We start from the raw sequence: 27,985 nt of genomic DNA, 5'->3' as shown, positions 1-27,985 counted from the left end.
TAAACAGTACACCTATGAACTAACAATGTACATAATTCCATTTTGGCTCATTTCACCCAGCATGATGGTTTTCATAAACATTTCATTTTTAGTTTTTCAATTTTTGTAACCCATCTGATGTTAACGGGGAACTACACCTAAAACACAAATTGTCCACATCATTGTACAAATCGTTTTTACCATGAATTAAATACTGGCACTAATTTAATTAGATAGTCCTGCAATTGCACCTGGAGTAGGGCTTAACAGCCATACCCTTTTAAAAACTAAACAATATATTTTAGTTGCCTATAGTATTCTGAAAAAAACCTTCTTGAGTTTTTAATTAAAATTGATTCCTCTGAAATAATCACTAAGTGAATGTTTCTGTAAAAATGCATGAGTATAAATCAAACTTAGTGTGAATTTGGACCCCCATCTATTTCCTTAAGAAAGACGTACAGTATTTCTTGTATTAAGCAGTTATGATTGAACATTAGTAAAAACATTTAAATATGTATGTACCTGTGACCTATACAGGTCCTGATGACGAACATAAATGATGGACCCTAAACATCGGGATCTTCTAAGACGACAGCGCCTGGAGCTGTGTTTGCAGGGTCTAGCAGATGGACTTTTGCCTCAATATCTGCTTCAAGAAGGCATAATCACAAGTGATCATTTGGAGGAAATCAACTCACAAGTCACCAGTCAGAGAAGAACAATGAAACTGTTGGATATTCTACCCACCCGTGGACCAAAGGCATTTGAAGTTTTCTTGGACTCATTAACCGAATTCCCTTGGGTCCATGACAGTTTAGTGAAACTCTGCAAGGAGAGCCATGTAATACCAGAGGAAAAAACTATGGAATTGCCTGTTAATGTGCAAGAGAGCTGTCCAAGTGATAAACTGTTGAACCTTCTAGTAGGAAAATTGGGTTCAGAATGGGAACAGGTACTGGGATATCTCGGACTGGACTATGTTGAATTAAATAAATGTAAGATGCATCATCCCCACAATGTGCATGCACAAGCAATGGAAGGGTTGGTAACATGGAAACGGCACATGGGTCGAAAAGCCACTATGCAGTGTCTGTGGAAAGCCTTACAAGCCGCTGAGGTGGACCCTTCAATACTGCAAAACATTTTACAGTGATACTGTGGGATTGGCATTAATAATTTTAGTGGTCTGTAATTCAGTAACTTTACAGATCAGTCTATCTTAATAGGGATAACTTCTATTATCTCTAATGCTGTGAGATTTTTGTGCGTAAGGCAGAGGTTCTCAAATGCAATCCTAAAAGCACCCTAACAGTCCAGGATTTAAGTATATCCATGCTTGGCCACAGGTGACTTATTATTAACTTAGTCAATTTTGATTTAACCGTCTGTACTGAGCCATGGATATCTTTAAAACCTGGACCATTCGGGTGCCTTGGGGACTGTGTTTGGGAACCTCTGGAGTAAGGGGTTGTTTCCCTAACTGAGGCCATTATATCTAACACATATGATATTACATTTTAAAATTACCAGTCTTTCCCCACAGCACCGGTGCCATTTCCTTCCTAATTGAATTTTGTAGCAGTGCTCTTTCCTTTTGCAAACATTGGAAATTATTTACTTTTTCTTCTAGTTATCTGATTTATCTGGATAATGGATTCTGTATAAATAATGGGATTCTATAGGTCTGTGCCCACCAAGCATATGTTTATTAAAATAATATGGATGTTTTTCTTTCTTCACCTGCGGCCACGCCTAATATAGTATGAGATATAATACTGCTGCACTGATCATAATAAAGAACAAGAATGCAGACAAGTTCGCCGGTCTCAAATAATAGCAAATCAAACACCTTTGGCCTTTTATCGAGTAAGTATTATGCCATTTAGGGCTGAATTTAATTAGACGCAGTAGAATTTTTGTTTACTGCAGCTTAACCATACCCTCCAACATGACCCGCCCCACTAGGTACAAAATGCTCTGTTTCTGGACTTCCCTCTTAATTTATTATTGCCATCACCTGTGAAGAAACAGCTTTCTTATCATTTAACTAGTTCAACACAGGTGATGGAAATCATAAATTAAGAGGGAAGTCCAGAAACAGAGCATTTTGTACCTAGTGGGGCGGGTCATGTTGGAGGGTCTGGCTTAACTCAAAGTGCTTACTGCGTGGTATATGCATTCAGGGGTTCTTAACAAAGTCCCAAAATGTTTACCTTAAAATAGGGATTTTTTCCTTACTTTTCCCCTGCTCAGCAGCTGCAAACATACACCCTCGTTAATGCCTATGGAAGCTTAATGCAGGTGTGTGCATCTAACTAAATAGCAAAAATCTGTGCCCGGGTTGTCATGACTAATTACATTTCGGCCATAGCAGAGATTTAATTTGTGTGATTTCTCTAACGTCCTAGTGGATACTGGGGGTGACATTAGTACCATGGGTATAGATTGGGTCCATTGGAGCCTGGCACTTTAAGAAATCAGTCAGTGTGTTCTGTCTCCTCCCCTTTATGCCCCTCCTGCAGACTCAGTTTAGAAAAATGTTCCCAAGGAGCCGGGTGCATTCCTCTGGAGCTCCAGAGAGTTTTCTCCAGACTTTGTTAGTTTATTATTTTCAGGCAGCACCGGTTGGCAACCAGTCTGCCTGCGTCGTGGGACTTGGGGGAGGGGGGCCGAACCGAACCAACTTAATATAGAGTTAATCCCTGCTGACAGGACACTGAGTTCCTGAGGCGCTGTTTCTCATGCCCAAGGGTGTGAGCCCACACCGGCAGCATGCCATCACCCCTTACAGATGCCGAATAGACGTGGTGTGGTGAGTTATACACCGAGGTCCCGGTTAACGGGTCCCCGATGACAATGGCGGCATTAGTGCGCAGCAGTCCCCGGACTTCGAGCTGCGGTGCTCGCTGGGGACCCACCCTGGCGCAGAGTGAAAGAGGGATCATAATCTCTTTACACAATATGGCATTAAAATGCCAGAGTATAATCTTTAGAGGGATCACGTGCCATTGAAGGGGAAGGGCTTCCCGGAGGGCGGGACCAGAAGCTGAAAGGCGCCATTTCCTGCTGCTGCTGACTACAGGCTGCACGCTGAGACTGCTTCTCCACAGAGGCCACTGGTCTTATAGAAAGTGGGGAGCATATATACAGCCGTTACACCGCTGTGCTAATAGCAAACATAAATATACCCAGCGGAGCGCTGTTCTGGACTGAGGTATTGTGTGCTGGTCCCAATCCTGTCTGTATCACTCCATTCATGGCTGGCTGGACTTATTGTGCTGTCTCACTAACGTGTTGTCACTGCACTGTGTTATAACTCTGTTTTCTGCTCTAACCATGTCTGGGGGGAAATCTGTGTGTCCCTCTTGCAACACCAAGTTTACACCCTCTTCACGAGGGTCTCTACTATGTACCCAGTGTTCTCTGCCTTTACATGGTAGTGGCTTGCAGGAATCTGAATGGTTAGAATCATTTAAAACAATAATTACTAATATAAATTAAGAGTTAGCGGCTGCAAAGCTAGAAAGGCAGACCCTGAAACAGTCTGTAGATGATTTCTTGGTTAAGACTGCTGACCACAGACAGGCTCATAAACGCACACTCCCACAGGTGCTCCAGTCTGACTCTGATACTGAAATACCAGAGTTAGATGAGGGAGAACTGGAGGTGGAAGATGACAATGCTCTGTACAAGGGGGGTTGAGGCCCTGAGTTATGCTATTAGAGAAGAGAGAAGTCCTCAATATACAGGATAAGGAGACAGAACCAGAAGAGGAATTGTTTCTTAATGTAAAACCAAAATCCTCTTTCACCTTCCCTATCTCAAAACAATTAAACTCCCTTTCCAAAGAGGTGTGGGTGAATCCTGACAAGAAATGTATTACTCCTAAGCGGTTACTAAATTCTTTTCTGCTGCGGGGTACACTGGGCTCCACAAGGATTGGACAATGGGGTGTAGAGTAGGATCTTGATCCGAGGCACCAACAGGCTCAAAACTTTGAATGTTCCCAGAATGCACAGCGCCGCCTCCTCTATAACCCCGCCTCCCTGCACAGGAGCTCAGTTTTGTAAGTTGGTGCTGCAGTAAGCAGGCACTGAACAGAGGGGCTGCTCCAGTCAGCCCTAAGAAAAGCTTTTTATGAGGTAAAAAGTGAAGACATCAAGGGCAGCAGCGGTTGTAAATGTCTTGTGACATTCTCTGCTGCAGCTCCAGCTCTCCCCAGCGGCGCTGTACACTCCCGAGCCCTGGTTGCCGGGTGCCTACAGCGGAGGCTCCAGTTTTCTTCATGTTAGACACACACGGCTGGGGCTCTTCAGGATCGCGTGGCCACGCTTCGGGAGGTGGTAAGTGGGTCCCGCTTGCGGGACCCGGTCTTTATCACGATCCGGCGCAGTCAGTGGGAGGCGGGCCGCACACGCTGGCGGTGGACACTGTGGATACAAGCGATCCCACTAGATCACCAGGGCATGGGCGTAGGTCAGGTTTTCTCTCTAAACCAATTCTTATATCGCCCACAGTACCCGGTGGTTTTGCCAGCAGAGGGGATAAGGCTTAGACCTGAAGCCCCTACCCCAGCCCCAGGGCGCCATTTCTAGCAAGTGTTCCCATCCTGGAGCTGCATATCTGTCTTTTCCTCACTCCCTGTCAGTGTCTGTAGCGCCACTATCCCTCAGCTCACTGTTCCTGGGACTGCTTGGGCAAATCCTCCTATGTAAAGCCGCCTGGTTGTCAGTGCTGTGACTTTACATGACACTTAAGTATTCTACCTGCCTTTTTTAGTCAGTGTTAGTAAGAAAGAGTGCATTTAGTCAGGGTTTTCTAGTACAATTACCCTGTGATATACATCCAGTTCTTACTGTGTACTGTTATATCTATTGTTATATAGCTGTGTAAGCTAGTCCAGTGCAGTATTATTGTCAGTAATAACCTCTGCATTGTACAAACTGTGACTATCTGTGTGTGCATTTGATAGCTGAGTGGTGTCCATTTCGTGTCTTTCACTCAACCTGCTATCCCTATATTCTATAACCTGAGGGGGCTTGGTGCGTCAGGTTTTATCTAATATAGGATTTTCACAAAGATATACTGTATTACGTATTTTTCTCTGTGATTTAGTCACCATATCTCTCCTTTTTCTCTGACGTCCTAGTGGATGCTGGGACTCCGTAAGGACCATGCTGGGACTCCGTAAGGACCATGGGGAATAGCGGCTCCGCAGGAGACAGGGCACAAGAATAAAAGCTTTAGGATCAGGTGGTGTGCACTGGCTCCTCCCCCTATGACCCTCCTCCAAGCCTCAGTTAGATTTTTGTGCCCGAACGAGAAGGGTGCAGGCTAGGTGGCTCTCCTGAGCTGCTTAGAATAAAAGTTTAATTTAGGTTTTTTTTTATTTTCAGTGAGTCCTGCTGGCAACAGGCTCACTGCATCGTGGGACTAAGGGGAGAAGAAACGGACTCACCTGCGTGCAGAGTGGATCGGGTTTCTTAGGCTACTGGACATTAGCTCCAGAGGGACGATCACAGGTTCAGCCTGGATGGGTCACCGGAGCCGCGCCGCCGTCCCCCTTACAGAGCCAGAAGAGACGAAGAGGTCCGGTGAAATCGGCGGCAGAAGACAATCCTGTCTTCAGACTAAGGTAGCGCACAGCACCGCAGCTGTGCGCCATTGCTCTCAGCACACTTCACACTCCGGTCACTGAGGGTGCAGGGCGCTTGGGGGGGAGCGCCCTGAGACGCAATATAGATGACAAATACCTTAGGTGGCAAAAGAATACATCACATATAGCTCCTGGGCTATATGGATGTATTGTAACCCCTGCCATTTTTACACAAAAAAGCGGGAGATAAGGACGTCGTGAAGGGGCGGGGCCTATCTCCTCAGCACACAAGCGCCATTTTCCCTCACAGTTCCGCTGGAAGGACGGCTCCCTGACTCTCCCCTGCAGTCCTGCTTCAGAATCAGGGTAAAAAAGAGAAGGGGGGGGCACTATTGGCAGCAAATGACAATATAAACAGCAGCTATAAGGGAATAACACTTATATAAGGTTATCCCTGTATATATATATAGCGCTGGGTGTGTGCTGGCAGACTCTCCCTCTGTCTATCCAAAGGGCTCGTGGGGTCCTGTCCTCTATCAGAGCATTCCCGGTGTGTGTGCTGTGTGTCGGTACGTGTGTGTCGACATGTATGAGGAGGAAAATGATGTGGAGGCGGAGCAATTGCCTGCGTTAGTGATGTCACCCCCTAGGGAGTCGACACCTGACTGGATGATCGTGTTCAAACAATTAAGTGATAATGTCAACACTTTGCAAAAAACTGTTGACGACATGAGACAGCCGGCAAATCAATTAGTGCCTGTCCAGGCGTCTCAGACACCGTCAGGGGCCCTAAAACGCCCGTTACCTCAGTGGGTCGACACAGACCCAGACACAGATACGGAGTCTAGTGTCGACGGTGATGAGTCGAACGTAATGTCCAGTAGGGCCACACGTTACATGATCACGGCAATGAAGGAAGCATTGCACATTTCTGACACTACAAATACCACTAAGAAGGGTATTATGTGGGGGGTGAAAAAACTACCAATAGTTTTTCCTGAGTCAGATGAATTGAATGAGGTGTGTGATAAAGCGTGGGTTTCTCCCGACAAAAAACTGCTAATTTCTAATAAATTATTGGCACTATATCCTTTCCCATCAGAGGTTAGGACACGTTGGGAAACACCCCCTAGGGTAGATAAGGCGCTCACACGTTTATCAAAACAAGTAGCGTTACCGTCTCCTGATACGGCCACCCCCAAAGAACCAGCTGATAGAAGGCTGGAAAATATTCTAAAAAGTATATACACACATACTGGTGTTATACTGCGACCAGCAATCGCTTCAGCCTGGATGTGCAGTGCTGGAGTCGCGTGGTCGGATTCCCTGACTGAAAATATTGATACCCTGGATAGGGACAATATACTGTTAACTATAGAGCATTTGAAGGATGCATTACTATATATGCGTGATGCACAGAGAGATATTTGCACCCTGGCATCAAGAGTAAGTGCTATGTCCATCTCTGCCAGAAGAACGTTATGGACGCGTCAGTGGTCAGGGGATGCGGATTCCAAACGACATATGGAAGTATTGCCGTATAAAGGGGAGGAGTTATTTGGGGCTGGTCTTTCGGACCTGGTGGCCACGGCAACGGCTGGAAAGTCCACCTTCTTACCCCAGGTCACTTCACATCAACAGAAAAAGACACCGTCTTTTCAAACTCAGTCCTTTCGTTCCCATAAATACAAGCGAGCAAAAGGCCATTCCTTTCTGCCCCGGGGCAGAGGAAGGGGAAAAAGACTGCACCATGCAGCCGCTTCCCAGGATCAGAAGCCTTCCCCTGCTTCTGCCAAGTCTTCAGCATGACGCTGGGGCTTTACAAGCAGACTCAGGCTTGGTGGGGGCCCGTCTCAAGAATTTCAACGCGCAGTGGGCTCACTCGCAAGTGGATCCCTGGATTCTACAGGTAGTATCGCAGGGGTACAAACTGGAATTCGAGGCGTTTCCCCCTCGCCGGTTCCTGAAGTCTGCTCTGCCAAAGTCTCCCTCCGACAGGGAGGCAGTTCTGGAAGCCATTCACAAGCTGTATTCCCAGCAGGTGATAATCAAGGTACCCCTCCTACAACAAGGAAAGGGTTATTATTCCACGCTGTTTGTGGTACCGAAACCGGACGGCTCGGTGAGACCAATTTTAAATCTGAAATCCCTGAACACTTACATAAAAAGGTTCAAATTCAAGATGGAATCACTCAGAGCGGTGATAGCGAACCTGGAAGAAGGGGACTATATGGTGTCTCTGGACATCAAAGATGCTTATCTCCACGTCCCAATCTACCCTTCTCACCAAGGGTATTTCAGGTTTGTAGTACAAGACTGTCACTATCAGTTTCAGACGCTGCCGTTTGGGTTGTCCACGGCACCTCGGGTCTTTACCAAGGTAATGGCCGAAATGATGATTCTTCTTCGAAGAAAAGGCGTATTAATTATCCCTTACTTGGACGATCTCCTGATAAGGGCAAGGTCCAGGGAACGGTTAGAAGTCGGAGTAGCACTATCTCAGATAGTGTTACGTCAGCACGGGTGGATCCTAAATATTCCAAAATCGCAGCTGATTCCAACGACACGTCTTCTGTTCCTAGGAATGATTCTGGACACAGTCCAGAAGAAGGTTTTTCTCCCGGAGGAGAAGGCCAAGGAGTTATCCGAGCTAGTCAGGAACCTCCTAAAACCAGCCCAGGTGTCAGTGCATCAGTGCACGAGGGTCCTGGGAAAAATGGTGGCTTCTTACGAAGCAATTCCATTCGGAAGATTCCATGCAAGAACGTTTCAGTGGGATCTACTGGACAAATGGTCCGGTTCGCATCTTCAGATGCAGCAGCGGATAACCCTGTCACCAAAGACAAGGGTGTCTCTCCTGTGGTGGTTGCAGAGTGCTCATCTTCTAGAGGGCCGCAGATTCGGCATTCAGGATTGGATCCTGGTGACCACGGATGCAAGCCTGAGAGGCTGGGGAGCAGTCACACAGGGAAAAAACTTCCAGGGCTTGTGGTCAAGCATGGAAACATCTCTTCATATAAACATTCTGGAACTACGGGTCATTTACAATGCCCTAAGTCAAGCGAAACCCCTGCTTCAGGGTCAGGCGGTATTGATCCAATCGGACAACATCACGTCAGTCGCCCACGTAAACAGACAGGGCGGCACGAGAAGCAGGAGGGCTATGGCAGAGGCTGCAAGGATTCTTCGCTGGGCGGAAAATCATGTGATAGCTCTGTCAGCAGTGTTCATTCCGGGAGTGGACAACTGGGAAGCAGACTTCCTCAGTAGACACGACCTTCACCCGGGAGAGTGGGGACTTCACCCAGAAGTCTTCCACCTGATTGTAAACCGTTGGGAAAAACCAAAGGTGGACATGATGGCGTCACGTCTAAACAAAAAATTAGACAGATATTGCGCCAGGTCAAGGGACCCTCAGGCAATAGCGGTGGACGCTCTGGTGACACCGTGGGTGTACCAGTCAGTGTATGTGTTCCCTCCTCTGCCTCTCATACCAAAAGTACTGAGAATCATAAGAAGGAGAGGAGTAAGAACGATACTCGTGGTTCCGGATTGGCCAAGAAGGACTTGGTACCCGGAACTTCAGGAGATGCTCACGGAAGACCCGTGGCCTCTACCTCTAAGAAAGGACCTGCTCCAGCAGGGGCCTTGTCTGTTCCAAGACTTACCGCGGCTGCGTTTGACGGCATGGCGGTTGAACGCCGGATCCTGAAGGAAAAAGGCATTCCAGATGAAGTCATCCCTACCCTGGTCAAAGCCAGGAAGGATGTAACCGCAAAACATTATCACCGCATTTGGCGAAAATATGTTGCGTGGTGTGAGGCCAAGAAGGCCCCTACAGAGGAATTTCAACTGGGTCGTTTCCTCCATTTCCTGCAAACAGGATTGTCTATGGGCCTAAAATTAGGGTCCATTAAGTTTCAAATTTCGGCCCTGTCGATTTTCTTCCAGAAAGAACTGGCTTCAGTACCTGAAGTTCAGACATTTGTAAAAGGGGTACTGCATATACAACCTCCTTTTGTGCCTCCAGTGGCACCTTGGGATCTCAATGTTGTTTTGAGGTTCCTTAAGTCACATTGGTTTGAACCACTCACCTCTGTGGACTTAAAATATCTCACATGGAAGGTGACGATGCTGTTAGCCCTGGCTTCAGCCAGGCGGGTGTCAGAATTGGCGGCTTTATCATATAAAAGCCCTTACTTAATTTTTCATTCTGACAGGGCAGAATTGAGGACTCGTCCTCAATTTCTCCCTAAGGTGGTTTCTGCTTTTCACATGAACCAACCTATTGTGGTGCCTGCGGCTACTAGGGACTTGGAGGACTCCAAGTTACTTGACGTTGTCAGGGCCCTGAAAATATATGTTTCCAGGACGGCTGGAGTCAGAAAGTCTGACTCGCTGTTTATCCTGTATGCACCCAACAAGCTGGGTGCTCCTGCTTCTAAGCAGACTATTGCTCGTTGGATTTGTAGTACAATTCAACTTGCACATTCTGTGGCAGGCCTGCCACAGCCTAAATCGGTAAAAGCCCATTCCACAAGGAAAGTGGGCTCATCTTGGGCGGCTGCCCGAGGGGTCTCGGCTTTACAACTTTGCCGAGCAGCTACTTGGTCAGGGGCAAACACGTTTGCTAAATTCTACAAATTTGATACCCTGGCTGAGGAGGACCTGGAGTTCTCTCATTCGGTGCTGCAGAGTCATCCGCACTCTCCCGCCCGTTTGGGAGCTTTGGTATAATCCCCATGGTCCTTACGGAGTCCCAGCATCCACTAGGACGTCAGAGAAAATAAGATTTTACTTACCGATAAATCTATTTCTCATAGTCCGTAGTGGATGCTGGGCGCCCATCCCAAGTGCGGATTGTCTGCAATACTTGTACATAGTTATTGTTAACAAAATCGGGTTATTGTTGTTGTGAGCCATCTTTTCAGAGGCTCCTTCGTTGTTATCATACTGTTAACTGGGTTCAGATCACGAGTTGTACGGTGTGATTGGTGTGGCTGGTATGAGTCTTACCCGGGATTCAATATCCTTCCTTATTATGTACGCTCGTCCGGGCACAGTATCCTAACTGAGGCTTGGAGGAGGGTCATAGGGGGAGGAGCCAGTGCACACCACCTGATCCTAAAGCTTTTATTCTTGTGCCCTGTCTCCTGCGGAGCCGCTATTCCCCATGGTCCTTACGGAGTCCCAGCATGGTCCTTACGGAGTCCCAGCATCCACTACGGACTATGAGAAATAGATTTATCGGTAAGTAAAATCTTATTATCTCTGCTAGTGCTGACTACACTGCGCAGGGGTTTGGGTTTAGAGATATAGTGCTGCTGATAATTGTACTGTGTTACCTCATACCGCAAGTTATATCATGTCTGCTTCTGAGGGTAACGGTTCTGGGGTTGAACACACTGCCGGTGTTGCTGAAGCCACAGACCCATATGAGGAGAATATAGCAGCTGTGGGCTCTGGTTCTGGGGGCTCCTTGCCCCCCAGTGGGACTGTGGCAACGGAGGCACATACTGACCCACCGTGGGCCGCTTTTTCCACGCTTCTGCATACGCTAGTTCATAAACTAACACCCCCTATGGGACCCCCAATGCCGGTACAACCGTATGTGGTCCCTGCAGCTAACCCGCCGTGGGCGGACGATTTATCTGCTCAGTTAAAGAAGTTGAACCAGTCCCTGACTACTAAAAAGTCTGACCATCGCTCGCCTAAGTCCAAGGGGTCCTCTAAGCGAGCGCTTGTCTCCTCACAATCCACTGCTGTCACTGACACCACGTCTGATGAAGACGGCACGTATACTGACCCCACAGGTTCTGACTCAGATACGGCTGATGGGGAGGGTAGTTCACATGTGGATGTTCCTGATCTTTTGGAGGCTATTAACTTAATTCTACTGATTACGGATGATCCCGAGCCATCCGTCCCTCCTAAGAAACTAGATAGGTTCAAGCATCAGAAGGTGGTTAAACAAGTTTTACCTCACTCTGACCACCTAGTGGATATACGTCAGGAACCCTGGAAAAACCCGGGTACGAAGTTTGTGCCTCACAAGAAGATGCTGGCTCGCTATCCCCTCACGCCAGAGCTGTCTACGAATTGGGAAACGCCTCCTCCAGTGGACTCACATGTGGCCAGGATGGTGGTTTCCTCAGCTCTACCTGTCACTACCGTCACGTCTCTAAAAGAGCCTACGGATAAGCGTGTGGAGGGTTGTCTGAAAGCGATTTACACCCTCACGGGTGCTGCGCAAAGGCCCACTATTGCAGCTACATGGGCTGCCGAGGCTATTGAAGTGTGGGCCTTGGAGTTAGATACTGAAATCTCCTCTGACCATGCTAGACAATGCTTGTCATATATTGTCACAGCTTCTCGCTATATTAAAGAGGCGGCTTCGGATGCCGGTATCCTAGCAGCCAAGGCCTCTATTACGTCAGTCCTGGCTCGCCGGATATTGTGGCTGAGATCCTGGTCTGTGGATCTGGACTCTAGAAAAACTCTGGAGGTACTCCCTTTCAAGGGAGATATTCTGTTTGGGGAGGACTTAAAAAAGGTAGTGGCTGTCTTGGCTACTGCCAAAACTGCCTGTCTACCAAATACCGCTCCTTCTGTGTCGAAGGCTAAAGGTACGTCCTTTCGCCCTTCAGGTAAAGCAAAAGGTTAGGCGTACCACAAGCAGGCCCGCACTTCCAAACTTGGTAAGCCGAAGCCCAAAAGAGCCTGGGCTGCCCGTCAGCCAGCTTCCAAGACCGTTAAGCCTGCCACATGACGGGGCGGGCCTCCCCCTGGGGGATCCCAGGGTGGGGGGCCGGCTTCTACTGTATACCCAGGAATGTTTGAAGACCACTTCGGATGCCTGGGTATGGGAAGTCGTCACTCGAGTTTACGCCATAGCCTTCAAAAACCGACCCCCTCATCGATTTTGCCAGACAGACGTCCCGTCGGACCTGACAAATTCGAACACTCTGCATTCGGTGGTACAGACCCTCCTGGATACAGGAGTTGTAGTACAGGTGCCTCTTGCTCAGAGGGGCTGGGGGTACTATTCTCCGCTGTTTCTAGTCCCGAAACCGAATGGGTCCTCCTTGCCCATTCTCAACCTCAAGGCATTGAACAAGTTTGTGAAGGTTTCCAAGTTCCGTATGGAAACCCTTCGCTCTATAGTTTTGGTCTTGGAACCTGGGGACTACATGGTCTCCCTGGATATACAGGATGCTTACCTGCATATTCCTATAGCAGCGTCACAGCAATACCTGAGGTTCGCTATTGGCAACCTTCATTACCAGTTTCGGGCGTTACCTTTTGGTTTAACAACGGCTCCGCGAGTTTTCACCAAAGTAATGGCGGTGATGACGGTGGTACTCCGCCGTCAAGGGGTCAGGATACTGCCGTACCTGGACGACTTGTTAATCCTGGCAAATTCCCCAGAACTTCTCCTGTGTCATCTGGATATGATGGTCCGGTTTCTACAAGCCCACGGGTGGCTCATCAACTGGAAGAAATCCTCCCTGGTCCCTGCTCAGAGCATGGTGCACCTGGGAGCGCTATTGGACACTCACAACCAGCGGTTGTTCTTGTCTCAGGAGAAAGTACTGAAGCTTCAGGACAGGGTTCGTTGCTTCCTTTCTCGTGCGCAAGTGTCGATACATTCGGCGATGCAGGTGCTGGGCCTCATGGTCTCAGTATTCGACATGGTGGAGTATGCTCAATTCCATTCTCGCCCCCTCCAGAGGCTGATTCTAGCCAAGTGGGACGGCCTGCCTCACCGGATCAGGTCTCACATGATCTCATTGACTCCGGAGGTCCGTCTGTCGCTACTTTGGTGGCTCCGGGATCAACAGCTGTGCAGGGGCTGTCCCTTCTGGATATCCAGCTGGGTCCTGTGTACGACAGATGCCAGTCTAAGAGGTTGGGACGCGGTGCTGGAGCAACACTCCCTTCAGGGTCGGTGGACCAAGGAGGAATCTCTCCTCTCGATCAACATTCTGGAATTGCGGGCGGTCTTCAATGCGTTGAACCTGGCCCAGCATTAATTCAGAACCGTCCTGTTCAAATACAGTCGGACAACGCCACCACAGTGGCTTACATAAATCATCAAGGCGGCACTCGAAGCCGTTTGTTAATGAAGGAAGTCTCACGGATACTACATTGGGCGGAACGCCATCTACCGGCCATATCGGCAATATTCATTCCGGGAGTCTTGAATTGGGAAGCGGACTTTCTCAGTCATCAGGACGTGCATGCCGGCGAGTGGAGCCTCCATCCAGAAGTGTTTCAACTCCTAGTGGAAAAGTGGGGTCTTCCAGATGTAGATCTGGTGGCATCTCGACACAATCACAAGGTTCCGGTCTTCAGAGCAAGGACAAGGGATCCTCAAGCAGCATTCGTGGATGCGCTGGTGGTGCCGTGGAGGTTTCGGCTGCCGTACGTGTTCCCTCCGGTGTCACTCCTGCCCAGGGTAATTCGGAAGTTCAAGCAAGAAAAAGGAAATCTGCTTCTCATAGCTCCAGCGTGGCCCAGACGGCCCTGGTTCTCAGACCTGCAAGGCCTATCGTCAGAGCGTCCACTTCTGCTTCCACAATGCCCAGACCTCCTCGTTCAAGGCCCCTGTGTCTACCTGGACCTAACCCGGCTGTCTTTGACGGCGTGGCTCTTGAAGCTTCCGTCTTGAGGGCTAAGGGTTTTTCTGAAGAGGTCATTAAAACTATGTTGCGCGCCCGGAAACCGGCTTCTGCTCGGATTTACTATACGGTTTGGCATTCCTACTTTGTTTGGTGCGCATCTAATAATTATGATGCTTCCAAGTTTAGTACAGCCAAAGTTTTGGCTTTTCTGCAGCAGGGAATAGATTTAGGCCTGCGTCTGGCCTCCCTCAAGGTTCATATTTCGGCCTTGTCGGTGTGGTTTCAGAGAAAAATTGCGACCTTACCGGATATTCATACTTTCACTCAGGGTGTGTTGCGTATCCAACCTCCCTATGTCCCGCCTGTGGCTCCTTGGGACTTGTCGGTGGTTTTGGAGGCGTTGCAGGAGCCTCCGTTTGAACCCCTGAGTTCAGCTGACCTTAAGTGGCTTTCCCTTAAGGTCGTGTTCTTGCTGGCTATTGCCTCTGCTAGAAGAGTGTCGGATCTGGGTGCCTTGTCTTGTAGTTCCACATATCTGATTTTTCACCGTGACCGGGCAGTTCTTAGGACTCGTCCCGGATATTTACCTAAGGTGGTTTCTTTGTTCCACCTTAATCAGGAGATTGTGGTTCCGGCCTTTGTCTCTCCTGATCTGTCTCCCAAAGAGCGGTCTTTGGATGTGGTACGGGCTCTCCGTATCTACGTGAAGAGAACTGCGTCTATTCGAAAATCTTATCTCTCTTTGTTTTGTTTGGATTTCACAAACGTGGCTGGCCTGCTCACAAGCAGACCCTGGCCAGATGGATTAGAATGGTGATTGCACATGCTTATGTGAAGGCTGGTCTGTCAGCTCCTGCTCACATTACGGCCTATTCTAATCGGTCTGTTGGACCTTCTTGGGCGGCCCAACGTGGTGCGACCCTTGAACAATTGTGCAAGGCGGATACGTGGTCCTCCGGGAACACGTTCATAAGGCCTTCGATACTGCCGCTTTCCAGGATGCTTCCTTTGGACGTCGGGTTCTTGTGCCCGTTACAGTGCGTCCCCTCCCATAAGGAACTGCTTTAGGACATCCCCATTGTCCAATCCTTGTGGAGCCCAGTGTACCCCGCAGCAGAAAACGAGATTTATGGTAAGAACTTACCTTTGTTAAATCTCTTTCTGCGAGGTAAACTGGGTTCCACAAGGCATCCACCCTGACGCACTTAGCTTCTTTGGGTTGGTATGGCATTAGCCGCTGACACTTCTGTTGTCGTGAGAGTGTGGTGTATGTGGCTACTAACCGTTGTCATCTCTTTTCCTGCTACTGCATTGGGCTGGTTAACTAAAAACTGAGCTCCTGTGAAGGGAGGCAGGGTTATAGAGGAGGTGGCGCTGTGCATTCTGGGAACAGTCAAAGTTTTGAGCCTGTTGGTGCCTCGGATCAAGATCTTACTCTACACCCCATTGTCCAATCCTTGTGGAGCCCAGTGTACCTCGCAGAAAGAGATTTAACAAAGGTAAGTTCTTACCATAAATCTCGTTTTCCATTTCCTGCTGCGGATAGGAAAGTTTGGGAAAACCCACGGTCCGTGTATACTTCAGTGTCCAGGCTGTCGCGTAAAATCATACTGCATGTGCCTGGGTTTATCTCCCTCAAAGACCCAGCGATCGTAAAATTGAGACTACACTCAAATCAATTTATACTGCAGTGGGCGTAGCCCAACCCTCCACTATTGCTTGCGGCTGAATATCTAGGGCCATTGTTAAATTGTCCGATAATATAATAAATGGGTTTGACTCCCTACCTAAAGATGAGATCATTACACTACTGCAGCATATCCAAGATGCTGCAAACGTTATGAGTGAGGCAGTTAAGGAATTATGTCCAATTAATGGCCGTACCACGGCTATGGCGGTCTCGGCTCGCAGAGCCCTGTGCTGTGACAATGGTCAGCAGATGCTGATTTTAAAAGGGGTGTTGAGAACTTTCCTTTTACAGGTGATGCCTTGTTTGGAGAAGAACTAAACAAGTGGATATCTTAGGCGACGGCAGGTAAGTCTACCTGTCTGCCATCTGCTGCACCTCCTGCTAGACATCCCTACCCTGGACCCTCTCTGCAGTCCTTTCGTGTGGCAAAATTTAGAGCCAGAGGTGCATCCAATGCTGCTAAAGCAACTCGCAGTAAGTCCCGTAAACCAGCAGCTGCTGGAGTTCTGCACCAGGCCTCCGGATCCGCATCCACTTAGCCCTCCGTGTGTCGGTTAGCCCCAGCAGCAAGGCCACTTACATGTAGGTGTTCACCTCCAGCACTTCGCCCGTGTGTGGGCAAAGTCCTGCCGGAATCCTTGGGTGAGGGATCTCATATCCCAAGGATACCGGCTGGAATTTCAGGAACTACCTCCTCTCAGATTCTTTAAGTTGGCTTTACCAGCTTCACCTGTAGCAATAGTTACCTTCAAAAAGCAATTAAAAAACAGTTTTCTGCTGCGGGGTACACTGGGCTCCACAAGGATAGACATTGGGGTGTAGAGTAGGATCTTGATCCGAGGCACCAACAGGCTCAAAAGCTTTGACTGTTCCCAAGATGCATAGCGCCGCCTCCTCTATAACCCCGCCTCCCTGCACAGGAGCTCAGTTTTGTAGTTGGTGCTGCAGATAGCAGGCACGTAACAAAGGGGCTGCTACTGGCAGCCCTAAGAAGAGCTTTTTTGTGAAGAAAAGTGAAGACTACAAGGGCTGCAGCAGAGTTTAGATGTCAGGAGACATTCCCTGCTGCAGCTCCATCACTCCCTAGCGGCGCTGTACACTCCCGTATCCTGGTTGCCGGGTACCTACAGCAGGAGGCTCCGGTTTTCTTCACGTTAGACACACATGGCTGGGGCTCTCCAGGATCGCGTGGCCGTGCTTCGGGAGGTGGTAAGTGGGTCCCGTTCACGGGACCCGCTCTTTATCGCGATCCGGTGGGAGGCGGGCCACGCACTGGCGTGGACACTGTGGCAGTACAGGCGACCCCACTAGGCCACCAGGGCACCGGCACAGGTTGGTTTCTCTCATAAACCGTTTTATATTAAGTCCATAGTACCGTTGGTTATGTCCAGCAGGGGGATAGGGCTTGGATCTGTAGCCCCTCCCCCAGCCCCAGGGCGCCATTTACAGTAAATGTTCCCGCCCTGGAGCTGCATATCTGTCTCTCCCTCACTCCCTGTCAGTGTTTGGGCGCCATTTCTCTCAGCTACACTGTTCCTGGGATTGCTTGGGCAAATCCTCCTTTGTAAAGCCACCTGACAGTCAGCGCTGTGCCTTTACAAGACACTTAAGTATTCTACATGTCGTTTAGACAGTGATACTTAAGAAAAAGTGCATTTGGTCAGGGTTCTTTGGTACAAGTACCCTGTGATATACATCCAGTCTTTACTGTGCAGTGTTATATCTATTGATTACATAGCTATATATAAGCTAGTCCAGTGCAGTATTATTGCTTGTCATAACGTCTGCATTGTACAAACTGTGACTATATGTGTGTGTGCATTGGCCTGCTGGGTGACTTCCATGTCGTGTCTCTCACTCAGCTTGCTATCCCTATATTCTATAACCTGTGGGGGCTAGGTGTGTCAGGTTTATTATAATATAATACAGGATATTCACAAGATATACTTTCATTGTATTTTTCTCTGTGATTTTAGTCACCATATCTCTCCCGAATCCCTGTTTGTGCTGACTACACTGCGCAGGGGTTTGGGTCAGGTATTGTGCTGCTGACAAATTGTAGTGTTACCTTATACTGCAAGTTATAACATGTTGGCTTATGAGGGTAACAGTTCTGGGGCTGAACACACCGGGAGTGGTGCTGAAGCCGCAGATACTTTTCAGGCATAATATAGCAGCTGAGGGCTCTGGTTCTGGGGGTTCCTTGCCCCCACTTGGGACTGTGGCAACGGGGGTCCAGAATGACCCACCGTGAGCTACCTTTTCCACACTACTGAATACGCTAGTTACTAAACTAACGCCCCCCTATGGGACCTCATATGCCGGTCCAACTGTATGTGGTCCCCGCGGTTAATCAACCGTGGGCAGATAACTTGTCCGCTCAGTTAAAGAAATTGAACCAGTCACTGACTACTAAAAAGTCTAACCCTCGCTCGCCTAAGACCAATGGGTCCTCTAAGCGGGCCATTACTTCCTCACAATCCACTGCTGTCACTGACACCTCGTCTGATGAAGATGGCGTTTACACTGACCCCACAGATTCTGACACTGATAATACTGATGGGGATAGCAGTTCGCAAGTGGATGTTCCTGATCTATTGGAGACTATAAAGTTGATTCTACGGATTACGGATGATCCCGAGCCATCCGTTCCTCCTAAGAAACCAGATAGGTTCAAGCGTCAGAAGGTGGTTAAACAAGTTTTACCTCATTCTGATAACTTGGTTGATATACTTCAGGAATCCTGGGAAAATCCAGGTAAGAAGTTCGTGCCTCACAAGAAGATGCTGGCTCGCTATCCCCTCACGCCAGAGCTGTCTAAGAATTGGGAAACGCCTCCTCCAGTGGACTCGCATGTGGCAAGGATGGTGGTTTCCTCAACTCTGCCTGTCACTACCGTCACGTCTCTAAAAGAGCCTACGGATAAGCGTGTGGAGGGTTGTCTGAAAACGATTTACACCCTCACGGGTGCTGCGCAAAGGCCCACTATTGCAGCTACATGGGCTGCCGAGGCTATTGAAGCGTGGGCCTTGGAGTTAGATACTGAAATCTCCTCTGACCATGCTAGACAGTGCTTGTCATATATTGTCACAGCTTCTCGCTATATTAAAGAGGCGGCTTCGGATGCCGGTATCCTAGCAGCCAAGGCCTCTACTACGTCAGTCTCTTAAAGAGCCTACGGATAAACTTGTGGAGGGTTGTCTGAAAGCGATTTACACCATCACGGGTGCTGCGCAAAGGCCCACTATTGCAGCGACATGGGCTGCAGAAGCTATTGAAGCGTGGGCCCAAGAGTTGGAAGCTGAAATCTCTTCTGACCATGCTAGACAATGCTTGTCATATATTGTCACAGCTTCTCACTATATTAAAGAGGCAGCTTCTGATGCCGGTGTTCTGGCAGCCAAGGCTTCTACTACGTCAGTCCTGACTCACCGGATATTGTGGCTGAGATCCTGGTCTGTGGATATGGATTCTAGAAAAACCCTGGAGGTACTCCCTTTGTCTGCCAAGTACTGCTCCTTCTGTGCCGAAGGCTAAAAGTACTTCCTTTCGTCCTTCAGGTAAAGCAAAAGGTCAGGCGTACCACAAACAGGCCCGCACTTCCAAACATGGTAAGCTGAAGCCCAAAAGAGCCTGGGTTGCCCGTCAGCCAACTTCCAAGACCGATAAGCCTGCCGCATGACGGGGCGGGCCTCCCCCTGGGGGACCCCAGGGTGAGGGGCCAGCTTCTAGGGTATACCCAGGAATGGTTGAAGACCACTTCAGATGCCTGGGTGCGGGAAGTCGTCACTCGAGGTTACGCCATAGCCTTCAAAAACCGTCCCCCTCATCGATTTTGCCAGACAGACGTCCCTTCGGACCAGACAAAGGCAAAGACTCTTCATTCGGTGGTACAGACCCTCCTGCTCAGAGGGGCCAGGGGTACTATTCTCCGCTGTTTCTAGTCCCGAAACCGAATAGGTCCTCCCAGCCCATTCTCAACCTCAAGGCATTGAACAAGTTTGTGAGAATCTCCAAGTTCCGTATGGAAACCCTTCGCTCTATTGTTCTGGCCTTGGAACCTGGGGATTATATGGTCTCCCTGGATATACAGGATGCTTACCTGCATATTCCTATAGCAGTGTCGCATCAGCAATACCTGAGGTTTGCGGTTGGCAACCTCCATTACCAGTTTCGGGCGTTACCATTTGGTTTAACCACGGCTCCGTGAGTCTTCACCAAAGTTATGGCGGTGATGACGGCGGTACTCCGCCGTCAAGGGGTCAGGATCCTACCGTATCTGGATAACTTGTTGATCCTAGCAAATTTCCCAGAAATTCTCCTATGTCACCTAGATCTAACTGTCCGGTTTCTACAAGCCCACGGGTGGCTCATCAACTGGAAGAAATCCTCCCTGGTCCCTGCTCAGAGCATGGTGCACCTGGGAGCGCTATTGGACACTCACAACCAGCGGTTGTTCTTGTCTCAGGAGAAACTCCTGAAGCTTCAGGACAGGATTCGTTGCTTTCTCTCTCGTCTCTCGTGTCGATACATTCGGCCATGCAGGTGCTGGGCCTCATGGCGTCAGCATTTGACATGGTGGAGTATGCTCAATTTCATTCTCGCCCTCTCCAGAGGCTGATTCTGGCCAAGTGGGACGGCCTGCCTCACCGGATCAGGTCTCTCATGATCTCAATGACTCCGGAGGTCCGTCTGTCGCGGTACTGGTGGCTCCAGAGCCAACGATTGTGCAGGGGTCGTCCCTTCTGGATACCCGACTGAGTCCTTTTGACGACGGATGACAGCCTAAGGGGTTGGGGCGAGGTGTTGGAGCAACACTCCCTTCAGGGTCGGTGGACCAAGGAGGAGTCTCTCCTCCCGATCAACATTCTGGAATTGCGGGCGGTCTTTAACTCATTGAACCTGGCCCAACATTTAATACAGAACCGTCCTGTTCAAGTACAGTCGGACAACGCCACCACAGTGGCTTACATAAATCATCAAGGTGGCACTCGAAGCCGCTTGGCAATGAAGGAAGTCTCGCGGATTCTTCAAGGATTCTTCAATGGGCGGAACTCCATCTACCGGCCATGGGAGTCCTGAAATGGGAAGCGGACTTTCTCAGTCGTCAGGACGTACACGCCAAAGAGTGGGGCCTCCATCCAGAAGTGTTTCAACTCCTAGTGGAAAGGTGGGGCCTTCCAGACGTGGATCTGATGGCGTCTCGACACAATCACAAGGTTCCAGTCTTCGGAGCAAGGACAAGGGATCCGCAAGCAGCATTCGTGGATGCGCTGGCGGTGCCATGGAAGTTTCGGTTGCTGTACGTGTTCCCTCCGGTGTCACTCTTGCCCAGGGTAATTCAGAAGTTCAAGCAGGAAGGAGGAATCCTGCTTCTCATAGCTCCAGCGTGGCCCAGGCGGCACTGGTTCTCAGACCTTCAGGGCTTCTCGTCAGAGCGTCCAATTTTACTTCCACAACGCCCAGACCTCCTCGTTCAGGGCCCCTGTGTCTACCAGGACCTGGCCGGGCAGTCTTTGACGGCATGGCTCTTGAAGCTTCCGTCTTGAGGACTAAAGGGTTTTCTGAGGCAGTCATTCAAACTATGTTGCAGGCCCGAAAACCAGCTTCTGCTCGGATTTACCATAGGGTCTGGCATTCTTACTTTGTTTGGTGCGCATCTAACAATTATGACGCTTCCAAGTTTAGTACAGCCAAGCTTTTGGTTTTTCTTCAGCAGGGCCTAGACTTAGGCCTGCTTCTGGCCTCCCTCAAGGTTACAGCTAGGGAAGCTCTACAGAGTTTATCTGGTAAAAGTTATTTTTAGAGTTTATTATTTCTCATACATCCTAGAGGATGCTTGGGTCCACTTCATGACCATGGGGTATAGACGGTTCCACAGGAGCCATGGGCACTCTTAAGACTTTTCAATGGGTGTGAACTGGCTCCTCCCTCTATGCCCCTCCTCCAGACCTCAGTTTTAGAAATGTGCCCAGGCAGAATGGATGCACTCCAGGGGAGCTCTACTGAGTTTCTCTGAAATGACTTATGTTAGGTTTTTTATTTTCAGGGAGAACTGCTGACAACAGTCTTCCTGCTTCGTGGAACTGAGGGGGCAGAAGTAGGAACCAACTTCCTGAAGAGTTTCATGGCTCTGCTTCTGGCTGACAGGACACCATTAGCTCCTGAAGGGTACTGAACGCTAGCCGTGTCTAAATGCTCACTCCCACAGCACGCTGTCACCCCCCTCACAGAGCCAGAAGTCAGAAGACAGGTGAGTAGAAGAAGACAGATCTTCTATTAAGTAAGTGAAGGCTGAGGTACCGCGCGGCTGGCGGTAGCGCAGCGCGCCATTGCTGCCCACACACACAGGCACTGCAGTGTGCTGGGCGCGGGGGGGACGGACGCCCTGGGCAGCAAAAACACCTCTATAAACTGGCAGAAAGGGGGCATAAGATGCCCAGGCACAGCCCTACCCCCGCCAGTATAAATATTATGCAAAGTCTCTGAGGTAAAAACGCGCCATTGTGGGGGCGGAGCTTCTTCCTCAGGCAGCCAGCACACTGCTCAGCACCATTTTCTCTCTCCTCAGGCTGCAGAGACATCGCTGGTCCTCCTTCTCTTCTGACTACAAGTATCAGGGTGCAAGACTAAGGGGGGGGGGGGGGGGGGCACAAACAAATTTGGTGCTTTACAAGTGTGTTTTACTGTGTAAAAAGCGCTGCATGTCAGTGGGCATTCTGTGTTCACAGGTATTAGATATTGGCGCTGGGGTTGTGAACTGGCTGTTCCTAAACTGTGTCTCTCTGACAGATTTTACTGTGGGTCTGTCCCCTATAAGTCCCAGTGGGTGTGTGTGTGTGTTGTACACGTGTGTAAGACATGTCAGAGGCAGGGAGTTTCTCCCCGGAGGAAACCATTTTAGGGACACAGAGTTGTAATGTGGTGGCGCTGCCGGCACACCAAGAGCCTGCATTGGTGAAAGAAATACGTGATAGTATGCATCATATCAATAGGAGATTAGATAAGTCTGAATCTCATGCTGAATGCTGGAGAAAATCTGTGGAAGATGTGATTTTTCAGGGTTCTGTTCTTCCATCCGCTGGCGACCCCTCTGGGTCACATAAGAGACCATTTGCGAATATTGTGAATACTGATACCGACACGGACACTGATTCCTGTGTCGACGATAGTGACTCCCGGGAAATAGATCATAAATTGGCAAAATATATACACTATATGATTGTAGCGATAAGGGAAGTTCTGGAAGTCACGGAAGCCAATCCAGTACCTCAGGAGAAGGCTTATTTCTATAAAGAAAAGAAATCTAAGGTCACATTCCCTCCTTCCCACGAGCTTAATACACTCTTTGAAGGGATGTGGGTGAATCCCGAAAAGAAATTTCGTATTCCCAAGAGAATTAAAATAGCTTATCCTTTCCCGGTAGAGGACAGGAAAAAATGGGAGTCACCCCCTGTGTTAGACAGTGCACTGTCCAGGTTGACAAAGAAGGTAATTCTCTCTGGACCTGGCACGGCTGACCGGAAAATGGAAACTACATTGAAATCCTTTTACGTTGCCAATGGTACACTGCTCAGGCCCTCAATTGCTTGCGCGTGGGTGAGTCGCGCTATTGAAAAATGTTCAGACAGCTTTTCGTCAGAAATTGACACGATTGATAAAGATGAGATACTCGTTAAGTTAGGGAATATCAAAGACGCTGCCGCATACATGCTAGAAGCGATGAAAGATATTGGACTCTTGAGTTCACAAGCAGCTACTATGGCAGTATCGGCTCAGAGGGTGTTGTGGATTCGCCAGTGAAACGCGGATGCAGATTCCAAAAGAAATATGGAGGCTCTCCCATATAAAGGTAAGGCCTTATTTGGCGATGGACTGGATGCGTTAGTCTCGGCAGCTACCGCAGTTAAGTCGACATTTTTGCCCTCTGCGCCTGCACCGGCAAAAAGGACATATCACTCTCACATGCAGTCCTTTCGGCCCAATAAATACAAGAAAGCGAGAGGTTCCCCCTTCTTTTCAGGTAGGGGAAAGTGAAAGAAGTCCGCAGCGGCTTCAGGATCCCAGGAGCAGAAGTCTACCACTACTTCTGCCAAATCTACAGCATGACGCTGGGGCTCCCTTGCGGGAGGCCGCTCTGGTGGGGGCACGTCTCAAACTGTTCAGCCAAGGTTGGGTTCAGTCTGGCCTGGACCCCTGGGTTTTGCAGATAGTATCCCAGGGGTACAAGCTGGAGTTTCAAGACATTCCCCCATGCCAATTTTTCAAATCGACCTTGCCAGCTTCTCTTCCAGAACGAGAGGCAGTAACAGCGGCAATTCAAAAGTTATGTCAGGATCAGGTCGTAGTCCTGGTACCTTTGTCACAACAAGAGGAGGGATTTTATTCCAGCCGCTTTGTAGTTCCGAAGCCGGACGGCTCGGTCAGACCGATCCTAAACCTAAACAATCTGAATCTCTACTTGAAACGGTTCAAGTTCAAGATGGAATCACTCAGGGCAGTGATTTCCAGTCTGGAGGAGGGGGATTACATGGTGTCAGTAGACATAAAGGATGCTTACCTGTATGTTCCCATTTATCCTCTTCACCAGGCTTATCTGAGATTCGCGGTTCAGGATTGCCATTACCAGTTCCAGACGTTGCGTTTCGATCTCTCCACGGCGCCGAGTGTATTCACCAAGGTGATGGTGGAGATGACGGTCCTCCTTCGTCAAAAAGGAGTCAATATAATTCCTTATCTGGACCATCTCCTGATAAAGGCGAGATCCAGGGAGCAGTTGCTACAGAACATCACGCTCTCCCTGTCCATGCTCCAACAACAGGGTTGGATCATAAATTTTCCAAAGTCACAGTTGGAACCGACTACAAAATTGTCTTTTCTCGGGATGATTCTGGACACAGAAGTTCAGAGAGTATTTCTTCCGGTGGAAAAGGCTCTGGAAATCCAGAAAATGGTAAAACAGATATTGAAACCATTAAGTGTGTCGATCCATCAGTGCATTCGGTTGTTGGGGAAGATGGTGGCGGCCTACGAGGCCATACAGTTTGGCAGGTTCCATGCCAGAGTATTCCAGTGGGACCTGTTGGACAAGTGGTCGGGATCCCACCTACACATGCACCGGAAGATAATCCTGTCGTCAAAAGCCAGGATTTCGCTCCTGTGGTGGCTACACAGCTCGCACCTACTAGAGGGACGCAGGTTCGGGATTCAGGACTGGTAACCACGGATGCAAGTCTCCAAGGCTGGGGAGCTGTCACTCAGGGGGAAAGCTTCCAAGGAAAATGGTCAAGTCAGGAAACCTGCCTTCACATAAACGTGCTGGAATTGAGAGACATTTACAACGGCCTTCAACAAGCGGTACATCTTCTAGATCATCCCGTGCAGATCCAGTCAGACAATGTAATAGCAGTCGCGTACATAAACAGGCAGGGCGGAACGAAAAGCAGAGCGGCAATGGCAGAGGTGACAAAGATCCTCCTCTGGGCAGAAAGACATGTAACGGCTCTGTCGTCAATTTTCATTCCGGGAGTAGACAACTGGGAAGCAGACTTCCTCAGCAGACACGATCTCCATCAAGGAGAGTGGGGCCTCCACCAAGAAGTCTTCTCAGAGGTGACAAGTCTTTGGGGAGTTCCTCAAGTAGACATGATGGCATCTCGTCGCAACAAGAAGCTTCAGAAATATTGTTCCAGGTCGAAAGACCCTCAAGCAATAGCAGTGGATGCGCTAGTGACCCAGTGGGTTTTCCGGTCAGTGTATGTCTTCCCTCCACTTCCGCTGATCCCAAAGGTTCTCAGGATCATAAGAAGAACAAGGGTTCGAGCAATCTTCATTGCCCCAGACTGGCCAAGGAGGGCTTGGTACCCAGATTTTCAGGAGTTGCTCATAAAAGATCCTTGGCCTCTTCTTCTTCGCAAGGACCTGCTGCAGCAGGGGCCGTGCGTGTATCAAGACTTACCACAGCTACGTTTGACGGCATGGCTGTTGAGCGCCGGATCCTAGCCCGAAAGGGTATTGCAAAGTAAGTAATTCCCACACTTATTCAGGCCGGGAAAGGAGTAACGTCAAAATATTACCACCGTATTTGGAGAAAGTATGTGTCTTGTGTCTTGGTGTGAATCCAATAAGGCTCCTATGGAAGAGTTTGAGTTGGGACGTTTTCTCCATTTTCTGCAGGCTGGTGTGGAGGCGGGCCTTCGATTGGGGTCAATCAAGGTCCAGATTTCGGCCTTGTCAATTTTCTTCCAAAAACAATTGACCGCACTTCCAGAGGTTCAGACCTTCGTGAAAGGGGTTCTGCACATCCAGCCTCCATTTGTGCCTCCAGTGGCACCATGGGACCTTAATGTGGTGTTGCAGTTCCTTCAATCGGATTGGGTTGAGCCTCTACAAGAGGTAGAGTTGACGTTTCTCACTTGGAAAGTGGTGATGCTTTTGGCATTGTCATCCGCAAGGCGGGTGTCTGAATTGGGGGCCTTGTCTCACAAGAGCCCTTGCCTGGTCTTTCATGAGGATAGGGCAGAGTTGAGAACTCGCCAACATTTTCTTCCAAAGGTGGTTTCATCTTTCCACATAAACCAACCTATTGTGGTGCCAGTAGTTACTGACACGTTCACTGAGTCAAAGTCTCTAGATGTGGTTAGAGCTTTGAAGGTTTATGTCACTAGAACAGCTAGGATACGGAAAACAGAGGCTCTGTTTGTCCTGTATGCTCCCAACAAGATTGGGTGTCCTGCTTCCAAGCAGACTATTGCGTGCTGGATCAGAGGTACGATTCAGCATGCACATTCTACGTCTGGATTGCCATTACTTTTATCGGTGAAGGCCCATTCTACTAGGAAGGTGGGCTCCTCCTGGGCGGCTGCCCGGGGGGTCTCGGCATTACAACTTTGCTGAGCAGCTACTTGGTCAGGGTCAAACACATTTGCTAAGTTCTACAAGTTTGACACCTTGGCCGATGAAGACCTCAAGTTCGGTCAATCGGTGCTGCAGTGTCATCCGCACTCTCCCGCCCGTACTGGAGCTTTGGTATAAACCCCATGGTCATGAAGTGGACCCCAGCATCCTCTAGGACGTATGAGAACACCGGATTTTAATACCTACCGGTAAATCCTTTTCTCCTAGTCCGTAGAGGATGCTGGGCACCCGTCCCAGTGCGTACTTTACCTGCAGTTTTGTTTATTAGAGTTACACATGTTGTGTTTTATTAGTTTCAGCATGTTTGCTGTAATTGGTTCATGCCTGTTGGCGTGTGTTATGTTGAATGCCATGTTGTGTGGCATGGTTGAGGTGTGAGCTGGTATGTATCTCATCATTAGTATTAAAGTAAATCCTTTCCGTCTCCCTGGGCACAGTTCCTATAACTGAGGTCTGGAGGAGGGGCATAGAGGGAGGAGCCAGTTCACACCCAATTGAAAAGTCTTAAGAGTGCCCATGGCTCCTGCGGAACCATCTATACCCCATGGTCATGAAGTGGACCCCAGCATCCTCTGCGGACTAGGAGAAAAGGATTTACCGGTAGGTATTAAAATCCTGTTTTTACAGGGAGGCTGCTGGCAACAGCCTCCCTGCTTCGTGGGACTAAGGGGGAGAGTAGTGTCCGCCCCGAGGGGTCTGAGCCACTATCTCCGCTGACAGGACACTGAGCTCCTGAGGGGATCGAACGTTCGCCGCCACAGAGGATCGCTCACCCCAGCAGCATGCCGCCACCCCCTTACAGAGCCAGAAGATCAGTGGCGAGTTAGTCACCAGCCCCCCTGGCAAGCGGGGAGCTGGTGTGAAGATGGTGGCAACAGGGTATGGAGCGCAGTACTAACTGTGGTCCGGGGCTCAGTGGTACATAGTGCGGCGCTGTGAGGAGCGCCCTGAGCCAGCGCCTACACCCTACACTGACCAACAAGCCTGTCAGGGTCCCGGGATTGCTGCCATCACTTCTCCTCAGGCCAGTATAATCATCAGAAGAGCGGAAAGCAGCGCCATGAAAAGGGGTGGAGCTTCTCAAAGCGGACCCAGCAGCGTTCAGCGTCATCTTCCTGCCTGCAGAAGCGCTGATGGGGAGAGCTGTCCCTCCAAGTCAGCTCCAGCTATCTTGTA

At 49.3% G+C, this 27,985-nt stretch overlaps 1 protein-coding gene across 5 annotated transcripts in view; it reads left to right on the top strand.

The window, feature by feature from the left end:
* Positions 1–27,985, top strand: part of LOC134947598 (death domain-containing protein CRADD-like) — a 181,530-nt gene that overhangs the window by 116,829 nt on the left and 36,716 nt on the right. For 4 of the 5 annotated variants that reach the window (XM_063935605.1, XM_063935604.1, XM_063935606.1 and 1 more), the window contains one exon: positions 520–1,721. The exons of the other annotated variant lie outside the window; for it this stretch is intronic. In XM_063935605.1, the coding sequence (XP_063791675.1) occupies positions 539–1,135 (597 nt within the window). In that variant the 5' untranslated portion in view covers positions 520–538 and the 3' untranslated portion in view covers positions 1,136–1,721. Of the gene's footprint in view, positions 1–519; positions 1,722–27,985 lie in introns of those variants that run through there. 5 annotated transcript variants of the gene reach the window in all.

The sequence above is a fragment of the Pseudophryne corroboree genome, chromosome 8, assembly GCF_028390025.1.
Source record: "Pseudophryne corroboree isolate aPseCor3 chromosome 8, aPseCor3.hap2, whole genome shotgun sequence".
NCBI lineage: Eukaryota > Metazoa > Chordata > Amphibia > Anura > Myobatrachidae > Pseudophryne > Pseudophryne corroboree.
The sequence above is the reverse complement of the archived record's forward strand: the minus strand, read 5'-3'. Positions and strand labels throughout refer to the sequence as shown.